The 13,757-nt window shown below is 37.2% G+C and overlaps 1 protein-coding gene across 1 annotated transcript in view; it reads right to left on the reverse strand.

Moving 5' to 3' along the window:
* The window catches only part of RTKN2 (rhotekin 2), a 31,324-nt gene extending 18,883 nt beyond the window's left edge, over positions 1-12,441 (reverse strand). The window contains exons 1-5 of the mRNA XM_062580466.1: positions 12,397-12,441; positions 8,919-9,118; positions 6,749-6,807; positions 2,322-2,375; positions 1,305-1,422 (exon numbers count right to left, since the gene is read on the reverse strand). Coding sequence (XP_062436450.1) covers positions 1,305-1,422; positions 2,322-2,375; positions 6,749-6,807; positions 8,919-9,118; positions 12,397-12,441 — 476 coding nt within the window. The remainder of the gene's footprint in view (positions 1-1,304; positions 1,423-2,321; positions 2,376-6,748; positions 6,808-8,918; positions 9,119-12,396) is intronic.
* Between the last annotated feature and the right edge of the window lie 1,316 nt (positions 12,442-13,757).

Here is a 13,757-nt window from a genome sequence, read left to right on the forward strand (position 1 = left end):
CAAACACACTTAAATCTGGCCTCTACTGTTATGCAAAAAAAATCATACAATTGAAAACCTGTTCATGCCTGGGTCCCAAATCAGACTTTTTAAAAGATATCACAGTCATCTCCACTCCTCTTATCACATTACTGCAAAAATCCTATCTCACTCAACACCAAAATTTCATTCATAACGTAACTACCTTCTGTTGGCTTCTTCTGCCCATAGCCTATGCTTTCTCTGGTTTTCAGTTCTACCAATTCTTATGTTCAAGCTTAGTCTTCAAACCCAAAAACCTAATCTCATCTTTCAGGTACAAAATGCCATTACACATATGCCCATAAGGAAATTATTTCACAGGCTTTTATCAAAAGCCTTTCTTTATCTTTCAACATACAAGGGAAGTTTGAGTGCCTTTTCTGCTTTTGCTACAGTATTTCACAGAAAATTATAATGGTCAATTCTCATATCTTTCAAGAAGCAGATTTAAATCTTTTCCCCTAATTTTAACTTGAATAGGTGCTTAAAGGAGTTTAAAGTCTGATTCAACCCCCCCCCCCTTTCAACACTTTAGTTTTCAGGACCTTGATTTAATGCTTTGAGTGGTTCTAGCTCTCCTGTTGGTCTTCCATGGGAGACAATCTGAACTGTTAATGTGAAAAACAAAGTTGGAAAGAAATAGCTATGAGCTTCTCAAGACTCTCTTAAAAAGTCATAAAGCAACAACAACAACAAAAAAAAAAATATGAGCACACCTTTCTACTCTTTTCCAGGTTACCAGGTTACCTTTACAGACAAGTGAATAATCTCCTGTTTAATATTCAACTATTAGGATTGTGGCATAGCACAAGCTCATATAGATGTAGCAGAACATGAGGTGGAAAAAATAATGTCTGGTTTTAAGAGAGATGGGACTTACGGGGAACCAGAGAAGAGACAGTAGCCTGCAAAATGGAATAACACTTAAAACACTGGATGCAATGTTTGTGACTGAAGTGTGCTTCTATAATGCTTTCAGTTTTAATTATTAATTTAATTCTGTCCTTAACTTAAAAGATTATTTCTTTATTCACAGAAAAATGCTTTCAAATAGCACAAAGGAAAAGAATACAGTTGAAGTGACATATCTATGAACATCATTATTATGCATGTAAAAAAAGCAGCTTTCCAGAGGAAAAGGTCCACCATGCCCTGAAATCAACAGGACCTCTACTGGTAACTTTCCCCACAGGAAAGCATAATGAACCTTACCTAATCATATCCACTTTCAAAAGAAAACAGGAATATTTGTACTTTATTGAAAGCAAATAAATTATACTCACAATATGGTTACATTCTCAAAACAGATATCTGTTATTGCTGTATCCACAATAGCCACTTCTGTATCGAAAATCTCAGCTCCCATTCTGAACAGACAAAACACTGCATAGCGCTGTGAATCTGGGAAGAACAAAGAAATGTTTTATTAATTATATTACAAATCACAATATTAATTTTTCCTGTAAATAAAGTAGAAGAGATGGTAACATGAATTCCTAAAGAATCGCCCTAAAATATTTATTATTGTAAATTTTATATTACGTTATGATACTTGAACTATCAAAGCTGTAGTATGGTAGAATAACATTTGCAGAGGGAAAAAACACCTACTTTGCTCAACTTGATACCCAGCAGCAGTATGCACTAACTGCAGAAATATTAGTAAAAAGGTAATTTTTAAATATCACTGATTTTAAGCAAAAAATAAGTATATGTGATCCAAAGCCTGTATCATTTTATTAATGTACTATATAGGATTAGACTATTTTGCTATGCTTAGCCCCTCTGACCCTATTGAAAAGCAAAGTGAAATCAATGCCAGGTGACAGCTGGAACAGATTTAGGGTTAATCTCCATGACACAGCAAAACGCATGTACTTTAAGACTATCCAATAATCCACTCAGTACCACCAGACAACTTTCATTTATATTTTTCACTGGAAACAGCCTGAATATACTCTCTCATGTGTGGAGAAGAGGTAGAATAATATGTTTAATTATGATTTTCTCAGCTATCCAGTTAGTAATAACATTTTTCTGTTTCTTCCTCTGGAATTTCTCTTTAGGACAACTTTCTAGAGACTAGAGTTCAAATACACAGAACCACAGGACTTTGAACTACTTCAGTTTACTACAATCACCAACTTCAAGGTAAGAGCTAATATGCAGCAAGTGCAGTTAAAATGGATTTATAGAAAGGCCAAAGAATGGCTTGAAATGAGCTTGGACTACAACATGCAGTTTAGAATTTAAAGGCATAAGCAATAGCTTATCATTACAGTACATTACAACTTACATACTTTCTTTATTGCTGAAGTGATCAGAGCCTTTCCACATCAATGGTATTCGAATATCTAAAGGGGGGGGGGAAGGTAGGGAAATTACATTATCGACAACACTGTAGATACGTGAACAAAATAAAATACAAAAAAAAAATCTGTTTTGTTTTCCTGAAGTTCTGAAGGTAACAGGATCCTCTACTCAAATAGTGTAACTATTTCAATTTTATTACCAATGCCAAAAGAAAATTAATCACTTAGTTCAACTAGAAGAGTCACCTTCTTTTATAAATTATGCTAGAGTGAAGAATATTTTAAGTCTCCTTTGAAAACATCTAAAATTACATCAGAGAGGCTGTGTAACATTCTTCTGAAAGGTGTTTCTGTCCATTATTATGCAAAGACGTAAACTGAAACTTAGCTTGTGCTGGAAACCACTTATCCACCTACAAAAAGAAAATCTTCCTGTTTTAAGGGAAAGATTGAGATATTTATATTTCAAAGTCTTGTTTTGCCAACCACAAAGCAAATATCACTTGTAATCACATTCCTGGTTGGAAAATTTTAGTTGACGTTTAGAGTTTAGAAATCTTTTTTGTCAAAAATATCCTTCTATATCAGAACCATATTGGAGAGATCATTACAAAACCATTATGATAGTAATGCCTGTCATTTAACTATTAGTACTTTTTTTCAATAACTTTCCAATCTATCTACTCAATTCACTACAGTTCTGAGTTACATTTTTCTCCAGTTTTGAGATCATAAATTTAGAGATCATGTTTCTTAGTAACCCTTTCTTGAAATACAAATGAAGTGAGGGTTCTATAATGCCAGAGTTGGTTTCTGAAGTGCTACACAATATTTTAAGGTGTATGCAATATATTACATGACACAGGATGGCAGCAGTGAATAGCATTAGCTCAACTGTCTTCTGCTGAAAATCTTAATGTTGTTATACAGGAACACTTCTGACATCAGAGTTGATCTTCACATGAGGTAAATGGAAAAATCCACATAGAGAATAATAAGATGCAAATGCTAGTGATATTTTTGCAACAGATTATTTGTCATATATTCCTATGGGGTTTTACAGCAAAAACTTCTTGTTGATCTGATTGAAACGGCATGTAAGTGGACACTGTTTCAGAAATCATACTAACTGAAAAATTTACGTTTAGGCAAATTTTGAATTTTACTATAGGATGTCTCATTATACATGCACTTTCAATTTTGAAATTCGCAAGTGCATCTATTTTTAAAAGCATTCATACAACCTAACGAATTTTCAACAGTGAATTGTCAGTATGCAGTTTTAGACTGCCGCAACTTCCTGAAAATCAATACCTCACTATTTTCTGAAACTGCCTTTCAGGTCCAAAGATGGTAACCATTTCTAAAAGATGGAATATGGTAACCATTTCTAAAAATAGTTAAAGGTTTTTAAAATATGGAAATAGATCAAAATACTTCCCTTAAAAAAATTACAGAAGTTTCTCACAAAATTTACATACATATAAAAATATACTAATCTCTGTCAAAGACAAAGCACAAAGTTTCCTTCCTAAAAGACAAGGACCTTATATTTACACAGATACATGAGAATAAAGAATTACAGTAAAAATCTTTTTGCATCTTTAACCACAGCAAGCCCTGAATGACAGTTTTAATGTGCTTATTAGTTCTTGTTAACAATTAGAGTACCAGATTAAAGATTATTTCTGTATGCCACTTAATATCACACAAGCTGGAAAATTTACACCTTAATCAGAAAGTCATCAGGATATAGACGCTCAGTTGCTTGTTCAAGTTTAACATGATTCTTGTAAATCAGTTTTCAATCCATTCTTCAGCTACCATTTATCAAAAACAAAGATAAATTTTCATACATCTTAATCTCAGGTACAATTAGCTGTAAATCCATTGGATTTAAACTGCATACATTCAGGTACTACGAATAATCAGTTTAAAATTCCATGATTCCTTTTAACATTTATTAGAACTTTATAAAATAATTTTAGATTACTGTTATGCTTCTTGATCAACATTTGATGTATTGTCTTCTGACAAAATAATTGGTAAGACACATAAATTACATAATTTATTCTTGTAGGTGGGAATTAAATAAGTAAAAAAAATCATGGATAAGAAATATACTTCCCATTCTACCTGACATGTAGCTTCTCTCCTGAAGAGTAGATTCTCAGTGCTCTTGCATAGCTGTTCCTGAACTTTTTATGCTGGCCACATGATCGCACTATTTTGGTAATCGTCTGAGCTTCTGGCATATGCTAAGCATATGATACATTAATTTACTTATTATAAATGTATTAATTTCCCCTAATATCCATTCCATATGTTCAGTTCTTAAATTACATGCCGTATCATATTCCATGGATTACCAGTCACTCCTCATTTCCATCCTCTTCTAGACAATTCTGTCACAACATCTCCCAGTTCATTCTGCTTGTATCCCAGCTGCATTCTCAGCAAGGCAGGTAGGCACACATGCAGATGTGCCTTCCAAACATGCAGGGCAATTCCTGCTGCACATCCACTGAAAGTTGATATGCAAGAGATGGGAAATGCAGCTCACATGTCAATTTTCTACACAGGGATTGGGAAAGAGAGGGTAAGAGGGATAATGAGACATTATAGATGTGAATGTACCACTGCTGAGGAAGCAGAGACGGGGTCTGATATGTTGTGCCTATACAAAGGTGCCTGGGTCACTGGCACTGGGACAATGTGCAAAGAGGGATCGGGGAGGTCTTGGCAGGATGCATGTATTAATGTCATCTGAGGTGCTCCCAAACATCTATCTTGCCCATAGGCTCCTGCCCCAGCCAAGCACAGACAGGCCTGTCCCCCACAACTGCTTCTCACATTCCCCAATTCTCTGTTTCTCAGGCGCAGACAGAGGAAAGCGAGGATTTAATAACAGGTGATCTCTGCAAGGCATAAATCTCTCAGCAGAGGCCCAAGAGGAACCATTAGGTCTTCCTGCTGCAAGAAGGACCTGGCTAGGCTTTCTGACACTAGCATCTGAAGAAAGGTGAGGCATGGCAGCATCCTAGCACTCACAGACTTTAGCTCAGATATAGGTCGTTGATACCTCTTCCTCCTCTCCTCAGTCTACACCATACCTCTGAGGGATCTTAACCTCCAATCTGAGGACCTCTATGTTAGTAATGACACAAAACTTAGAAGATTGCACATAATGAGAAGTGGCATATTTCACTCTCCTACCCTCCTGTCCCAGCACCAGGATAAACTAAACTTTTCATATCCTAAACACATTTTTCTTACCAAAAATGGAGTCCTTATACAGTTCTGGTGTTCTAAAAATAATAAAAGTGTATTATGTGACCATAAAGTCTTCACTGCAGATGACTCAATAAAGCCAAAGTGGCAACCAAAGCACAGAAAGGCAAACAGATGCTTTAATCCAACTACCATAATTAGAAAAGATAGATACACATTCTGCAAACAGCTGTGCTGGCAGAAAACATTATTGTACCACATGCTTCCTACTTATCATCTACTTGTAGTCACCCTTCTTAAAGAAGCATCAAAATACACATATTAACTATTAGCTTAAAGAGTTTAAATTGTGGGCCCTGTTACCTCTATTACTCTTTTTTTTTTTTTTTTTTTTTTTTTTTTTTTTTTTTTTTTAATGAAGCAGGCCAGGGAACACAAACAGGCCTGTTACCAAAGCTGGCAGAACAGCCATAAAGAACAGCTAAAGGCAAGATGGACATCCACTATTAGCATAGGCATATTAAGGGAGCACCCCTCTGCAGCCTAAGTACCAATAATGATAAATTCACAATGACAAAGTTTTATAACAGTCTGGGAAACAGTGTGCAAGCCTGCTGGAAACCACTGATAAACACTCTGGTCGCTAGTTTGCTATGGAGCCATATAACCGTACCTTTGTTGTAGTAGTTACCTGCATTAGCTAAATACCATTGGATGCGTATCAGTTACACTTCTGCCCTCCATTTGTTAGACAGGCCCTGTATAATCACATCAAAGTTTGTCTTTAAAGGAGGTGCGTGTGTTGGGGAGTAATTAGCATCCATATATTCCCTATTGATTTTAAGGGATTTAAGCACTGTTAAATATTTTTCCAAGCCTTCAATGCATTTAAGCTTATTTAGCTTTGAAATGCATCCAGTGTTTACTGACACACAGGGGGAAAAAAAAAGAAAAAAAGAAAAAGTACTTTGCACTGTGAAAATCCCTGAAACTAAAATGGAAATAACTGAATTTTCAGAAGCACCTATGTGAGTCAGAAGCACAATTTCCCTTGAATTGCAGAGGATTTATGCCCCTGAAGCATATACATTCTTTAAAAATACCATCTTGCTTGCATATTTTGTATAACTAACTAATGCTCTGTCAGTTAGATGCTGTAATTAAGAAACCACCCAGCTGTGTACCTGATATTGCAACCTTTGCTCTGCATGCCACTCGGTTGTTTGACCCAATGTCTGAAGACCTGCCAAAAAGAAGTAGTAAAAAGAGGTTTGAGATCCATGTATTTAGACTTCTAGAACTCAACTTTTTAAACATTACAAAGTGTCAGGGGTTTCCTATTATAGCTCATTTCAATTGCTTTTTTTTTAAATTAAATATAGCCTTCCAGGTTTAAGATAGGAGTCATTAGATTCTTGAGGATAAGCTGGAAGGAAGGTATACCATCAATTTTCTTAATTCCTATAAGAATTTACTCCAAAGCTTATTTAATCTGGATGCTAAAAGGCAAGTAAATCCATCTTCCCTGTCTTTTCCAGTTCCAACAGAATCAAATATGTTACCAATTTTTCTCCATCTTCCGTACACAGAAGCGACTAAACAACTTAATTTCTGTATTGCTTATATATAGGTTAGAGACAAATGCCTCCTCCTCTCTATTAAAAGAGAACAATTACAAAATTCTAAATTGTTAACACTGTGAATTTACATGAAGGCAGTCAGTTTGCTAAGTAGCCAGCCTATAAATCTCAAGCTGAACCTTAAATTGAGTCAAAACAAACTGTAGATAATGAGTAACAATTGAGCACTCTGCTTCCATCTGCAACTGTTCCTAACTTCTAGCCATATAAAGTGAAATTAAAATTTCTAGTTACTACCCATATCTTGACATCCAGAGACAGTTAGAATATGTTCAAAATTCACAGATTGCAAATAAAATAATTTAAAAAAAAGAACAAAATTCACTTGAAATCCCAATTACACAAGTCACTTCCAGAATTTTCTCTCTCTCTACCATTATCATCTTATCTGGAATAAGCTTTAACCAAATTTCAGTCTTGATCAAATACTGGAAAAGAACCGTATTTGCAACTCAAAGATATCAAAGAAGATCTGAATGTTAAAAAAAAACCCTACAGCACGTATCTCTTCTAATAACCTCAGCTGACGATTCAAAGGATTCCTTAAGACGAAACTCTAAACAATGTACGACAGAGACAAGACAAGTAAACAATACAGAGGAGTATGACTTTAAGAAAACAATACAGCTGTTCAGATATATCTGCAATTATCTCTGCTCTGTTCCGGAGATGTGTCATCACCATCCTGTGGTCACTGACATCAAAGATCAAGGGCTATATAAATAAGTATATGTACATATTTGATATTACTCTCTTATTAAAAGCCTAAATAAAAGATAAATCCCTGTAAAGATCTTCATCTTGAGAGAAAAAAAAAATACAACTGCAATAATTACAGGATGCCACAAATTGTACATACTAGTTTTTAAAATCAGCTTATGACAGCAGTTGATGTAGTAAAAAAAACATATATATCCTTCAAAAAATTTCCCCTATAAGATCACATTTCTAAAAGTAAAAAATTAGTAGGTTTGTTGCTATAGATACAATTCATTGGAGCTGCGCATACTTGAACAATTTCTATGCTAAATTGCTACATAATATTTCATTAAAGTCACAATCTGAAAACAGGTTTCTCTGAACCACTATTTTCAATACTGCAAAGTTTGATTCTGTTCAGCACAAAAAAGGCAAATAAACCATGTATGTCTCATTTCATTAAAGATTTATAATGTGAAAAATTTTTTACTAAAATGATTTTTCTTCACATTTATTAAGTTTTATTGATTACTTTCATGTAGTTAACAAAAGTGGCCAGCAGAGGGTACCAATTAACCATGATGATTCCATCACTAAAGAGAATTTAGTAACAGTAAAAAGAATGAAAAGTAGAAATACATGTATCCTGACCTGGATGCTTTTTCATGCTTTGTTGCTTCAGACTTGGTTAGGTACCTTTTTGCATGCTGAGGGTAATCAAGACAATACATCTATTGTGTTATCTGAGATTCACATGCTGAATTCTGGTAGATAACGTCCCTAATATAATTTGCCCAGAAAACTTGTATTTACATTTTCTAAAATAAAAAGAATGTATTGAAATCATCTAATAAAGCAATGTTTTCATGCAACAATAGTGTGTGTGTGAATACATATACACACGCACACACACACAGAAGAAAGAGTTTAAATCTACTTTTCCAGACAAGCTGCCTAAGAATTCACCCAGAGAAAAGCCTGCTTCATAATACTCTGAAGTAGGGCTGTTACTCACCATCCCTCAGTTCTGACTCGGACCATCTCTTCTTTTTGGTTCTGTAGCTCTGCCCTGTACGCAAGTATGCGGGCATTGCAAACCATCAGGTTCTTCACAGCATGCAACAGTTGGTCTTTCTGCGTGCTCACTGCCAGTAGTTTACAGATGCCTTCTCGCATGCGGATTTCAAAGTTAATCTTATCTTGAATGTCATATTCCTAGGTATGCAAAAAACAAGAGACTAAACAAAAATCCAGCTAATAATACACTGAATTCTTAAGAAGCTGTATTTATTTTACAGTTGTGAGGACAGAAAACACTAGGTTTTAATTACTATGTAGCCATTAAAATGGTTACAAAATGTAAACGATTATTCTTTCTTCAAATGCAAAAGAGCATACTATAAAACATGGGATGTAACAGATTAGCTACGTACATCACACATGCAAATTCCAAACCAGGTATTAAGAGTAACTCGCTGTAAGGGTACAGCATCTGAAAGTTACTAAATATTTACATGCCTCAGCTGCGTCATTCATAGGGTAACTATATACATTCCCCTCACGCAGTTTTTGAGGCCTAACTGAACAAAGCTTATAAAATAACATCCCACTTTTTACAGTGATCCCTAGTAAAAAAATCTTGAAACCCAGAAAAATATATAAAATACCTTAAATCAGAAATATGAACTTGTTACTTCAGCCATTTGAAAAGAGTTAAAAGCTGTGATTTTCACCTGTAGTATATATACAATATACATATACATGCACCTAAAAGTGATAAAAGGGGAATATCCGAAGACTTGACTGTTTCAAACAGGACACAAACTAAAAGCCAAATAGCTGTGGTAACTTAAAGATTACACAAGGAGCATGCCTTGCCTGATGGTATAGTCATGTACATGATGCCTTTCATTCAAAAGCAAGAAATAAGATAGATATGCCTATCAGTCACTAGAATTCTGCATCATTATGTTATTTTGAAAGAGTAGATTTTTTTAATGTATTATACAAACCTCTGGGAAGTTTATTTATTCCTACTTATTTTTTAAAAGACCCAAACATTTATAAATTTGCATCATTCCTCATTTGCCACTTGAAACAGGTCAATCCACACCAGCCTATAAGATAATTCAGGTAAAAGGATCAAAGGTTGCTCATCCCCTCTCCCAAAGGTGTGCTATTTGCCACAGACAGCTGTGATACTCATTTCCTTTTTTTGTGGCTACTCCTAGCCAACCTAAGCATGTCCAAAAAACAGCACTAAATGTAAGTCATCTTCCTTGTTTTCTCTATTCCAGTTGCCCTATCCTAAATGCCTTAATGAGGGAACTTAGCTTTAGGACAATAGAGGGACAGTTTACTGTCACTGTACAAAGGCTTATATCATAAATATATTACAAACCAATAATGAGAGGATTTTTCAATACCAAGCAAGGGTGACCCAATTACCTCTAGAATTAAATACAATGCATCAGTTTTCAGTTTTATAGTACACTTGAACTCAAAACAAGTGCTTCTGGGTGGATGTATTGGCATGTGAATGAAGTTTATGATGCAATAGTTTCAATTTACAAGTTCAGAATTTCAGCTAGTAGAAAAATATTGGCAGCTGTTCTCCTTTAAACCAGGCTAGAATTAAAGGGGAACTGTATATTCCCCATAACTCAACTACCTGAGAAATCTAGAACTCAGCAAAGGGGCAATGCAGGACATTTTCTCTTCTTTATTCCTGACTTTGTTCTTTACTTCACTCCTTTACCACTATAACTACGCTACTTACAGACTTGGAAAGCTCTCTCTCATTAGCTACCTTTGAAATGAGAAAGGGGTCCTTTACAGCAGTCACAAAAGGTAGCTGGAAGCTCAGTAAACTCACCACCCATTCCCTCCTGAGAGGAATTTCAGTGGTTTTGAAGGACTGGTGCTATCATCTAATAAGCAAAAGATACTTAATGTTTGGCTGCCATTCCACCTGCTCACAGAGCACCTTGTCTCCAAGATGTCCCTCTTCCCCACCCTAGGGGGCAAGTAGCTCCAGTCTATGGATGCATCCATCTGTATGCACAGGATTGCAACTTTCAGAAGCAGGCAAAGGATTTAATCCATACTGCATCTCAACAAGGCTCATAAAATATTCTAGACTAGCATTAAATGGTTCCTGGATGAGAGTTTAAATAATCTTATCACATTAGTTTAATCTGAAGGAGTGACTTAGCAGCCTGATTTAGAATGTATGAAGTTCTTTGAATCTGAAAAAAAAGAAAAAAAAGAAAAAAAAAGAAAAAAAATTTTTTTTTGCAGTTCCTTCTAAAAATATGAGCATACCATCTGGACTTGGGGGAATGACACAGCACTGTTTTGCCATATGTTGTCTACTAACACACTATTTCCTGTGTGGTCCCCACTTTTTCCCCCACCAGTGGCAGCATAACACAGAAGACTACTAACAACTGCTGAGATTTTAAGCTTCATATTCAGGAACTTCCTAAACCCTACTTTCACAGAGCATCTCACCTCCCCATTTCAATTATTTTAATAATTTCCAAGCCTTACATAGATGATGTATCAAAAAAAAAAAAGTCATAATCCACCAACAGTTACTGAGAATGGTAAAGAAACCAATGGAGAAAGAACAGATTAAAATCTGGTTTTATTTAATTGATATCTTAAATACAAGCTTTCAGAATCTTATTCCAAGGTAAACTTCAGATTTACTACCACAGAAGCTTGAGCCTAAACCTCATAAGTCTGCCACATTTATTTAAAGGAATCAATTAGTGAGGCAGCTGAAAGTCTTTTAAAACCACAGGCCTTAAAGTAAAAATACCACTTTGGGGAATTTCCTCATAGAAACAAGTGTTTGATGAAGTTGACAGCAATAGACTTTTACAAGCACAGGTCAGCTCTAACTAATTCAGGTTTATAGATCAGAAGCTAGAAAGGTTAAAAAGCAAGAAAAGGATCAACTCCACAGTGCTGAGACTTTGAAGAGGCCAAACAATGAGTTCAATATACCAAAATAGCACCACCACTGTTTAGTAAGTTAGTCAGCTCTCTCATTTCCCCCAGCATATTTAGCTTTTTGAAATTGCAAACAAACTCAGCTTTTCAGAGTTGTTTTACTCCGTTTAACCTGAATTGCTACCTCCATCCTAACACAGGTTAATTCAGTCGAGTTAAAATAAGCTCTCAGGACACAGGTGCTATTCATCAGCCCCGAGGTAACTGATACATGGAAGCTGCTCGGTGGGGCCGCGGCAGCACCTGAGGAGCCCAGCCCCGCGCAAGCTCCCGGCCAGGGAAGGCCGCCGGAGAGCCAGCAGGGCCCAAAGCGCTGGAGGCCGCTTGCTCGCTAGAGAGCGGAGCCGAGAGAGCGGGACGCCTCGGCCACACGCACCGGCGGAGCCCGGGACAGAGCAGCACCTCCCTCGCCCGAGGTCGCGGCCCCAGCCCGGCCCCGCCACCCGAAGGGAGAAGGGCCCTGGGTGCCTCACCGGCTCCTCCCGCTCCGCGGAGCCCGGCGCGCACCCCCGCCGCATCCTCCCCAACGGCACCACCGTTCGAAACTCCCGCCCCGTAACGGCCGCCGCGGCCACGCCCCGCCCCGCGGCCGTTGGGCGGAGCGCGCGGCGGCCGTTGGGCGGCTGGCCCGGCGCGGCGCCGCCCCTCGCGCCCGGGGCTCGGACGCTCCGGCGGCTCCTGCGCGCGGCCGCAGCTGCGGCCGGGCCCGTGTTGATTTCAACTGTGGACACGTGAGGACGCAGCTAACACCCCCACCGCAAATAAGCGCTGAGATGGGCTCGACAGCTTTGCTTTTCAGCTGCGACAAATAGATTATTACACGTGCAGAAGATCAGCATCATTAACATCGTTATTTTGGTTATGCAGATAAATTCATTGAAATGCATTGTTAACTCTATATTATTTAGCTAGAACAGTGAGTGTTGAATAATAAGTTTCAAGAAAATGTATTTCCAGGTGCCCAGTTACTTTTCTGAAGTAGGTCAATACCACATCTTTCTGATTAATAGTCTTTAAACAAGCTGAAAACAGAGACTTATAACTGCTTTCCTAATAGCTGTTCAATATTTAGCTACCACTGCACTAAGCCATGCATGAATTTTTAACCATATTTCTGGTTTTATGCAGTTCATTTAATCATGCTACTTTAATACAATGATACCTCAATAACTGAATTAGTAACATGCATTGTGAAAAGTATATTATTATATATTAAAATACAAAAAGTCCATTAATTATTCATTGCATTGACTGGAGATGAAAGGGAGCCGTTTCTCTTTGCCGCTGCCAGTTTTGCTGCTTTGGTTGTCTTGAGCAGCTGCAGTAGATAGGCCAATATAGTACCTTCATGCATGCCCTCATCCATGATTTCTTAGCTTTTTCTCTCTAAATTCTTCCTCAGAGGATGCTGGTCACGAGCCTGGAGTCTCATTGCTTTGCACAGAGTTGTCAACATTTGGGCAAAGGAAAATGCGTGAGGATGAGTGAAATATGCAGCGTTGTTAGCAGCTTTGAGAGAAGACAGAATTCTCCTGGTTAGCATATGTTTGTTTAAAAATATAAACAAAAATGCAGTTAGAAGGGGAAATGTGCAAAGCTTCCTTGCTTCACCAGGATTTCACATAGGCGCTTGGCGAGTCTGGTTCCTGGTATTTACAACATGGGCATAAACGCAAGGGGGTGGCTCTCTTCGCAGAAAATAATGAGCTTCTGGATTTCAAGACGTTTATGGACATTCAAGATTTCCCAGAATGAGTTTGAGATGAAGTCATTTGCAGGGCTAGAGAGAGAGCAAAAGGAAAATCTCCATGCCATCCTGGTGTTTCCTGCATCC

The sequence above is a fragment of the Rhea pennata genome, chromosome 7 (genome assembly GCF_028389875.1).
Source record: "Rhea pennata isolate bPtePen1 chromosome 7, bPtePen1.pri, whole genome shotgun sequence".
NCBI lineage: Eukaryota > Metazoa > Chordata > Aves > Rheiformes > Rheidae > Rhea > Rhea pennata.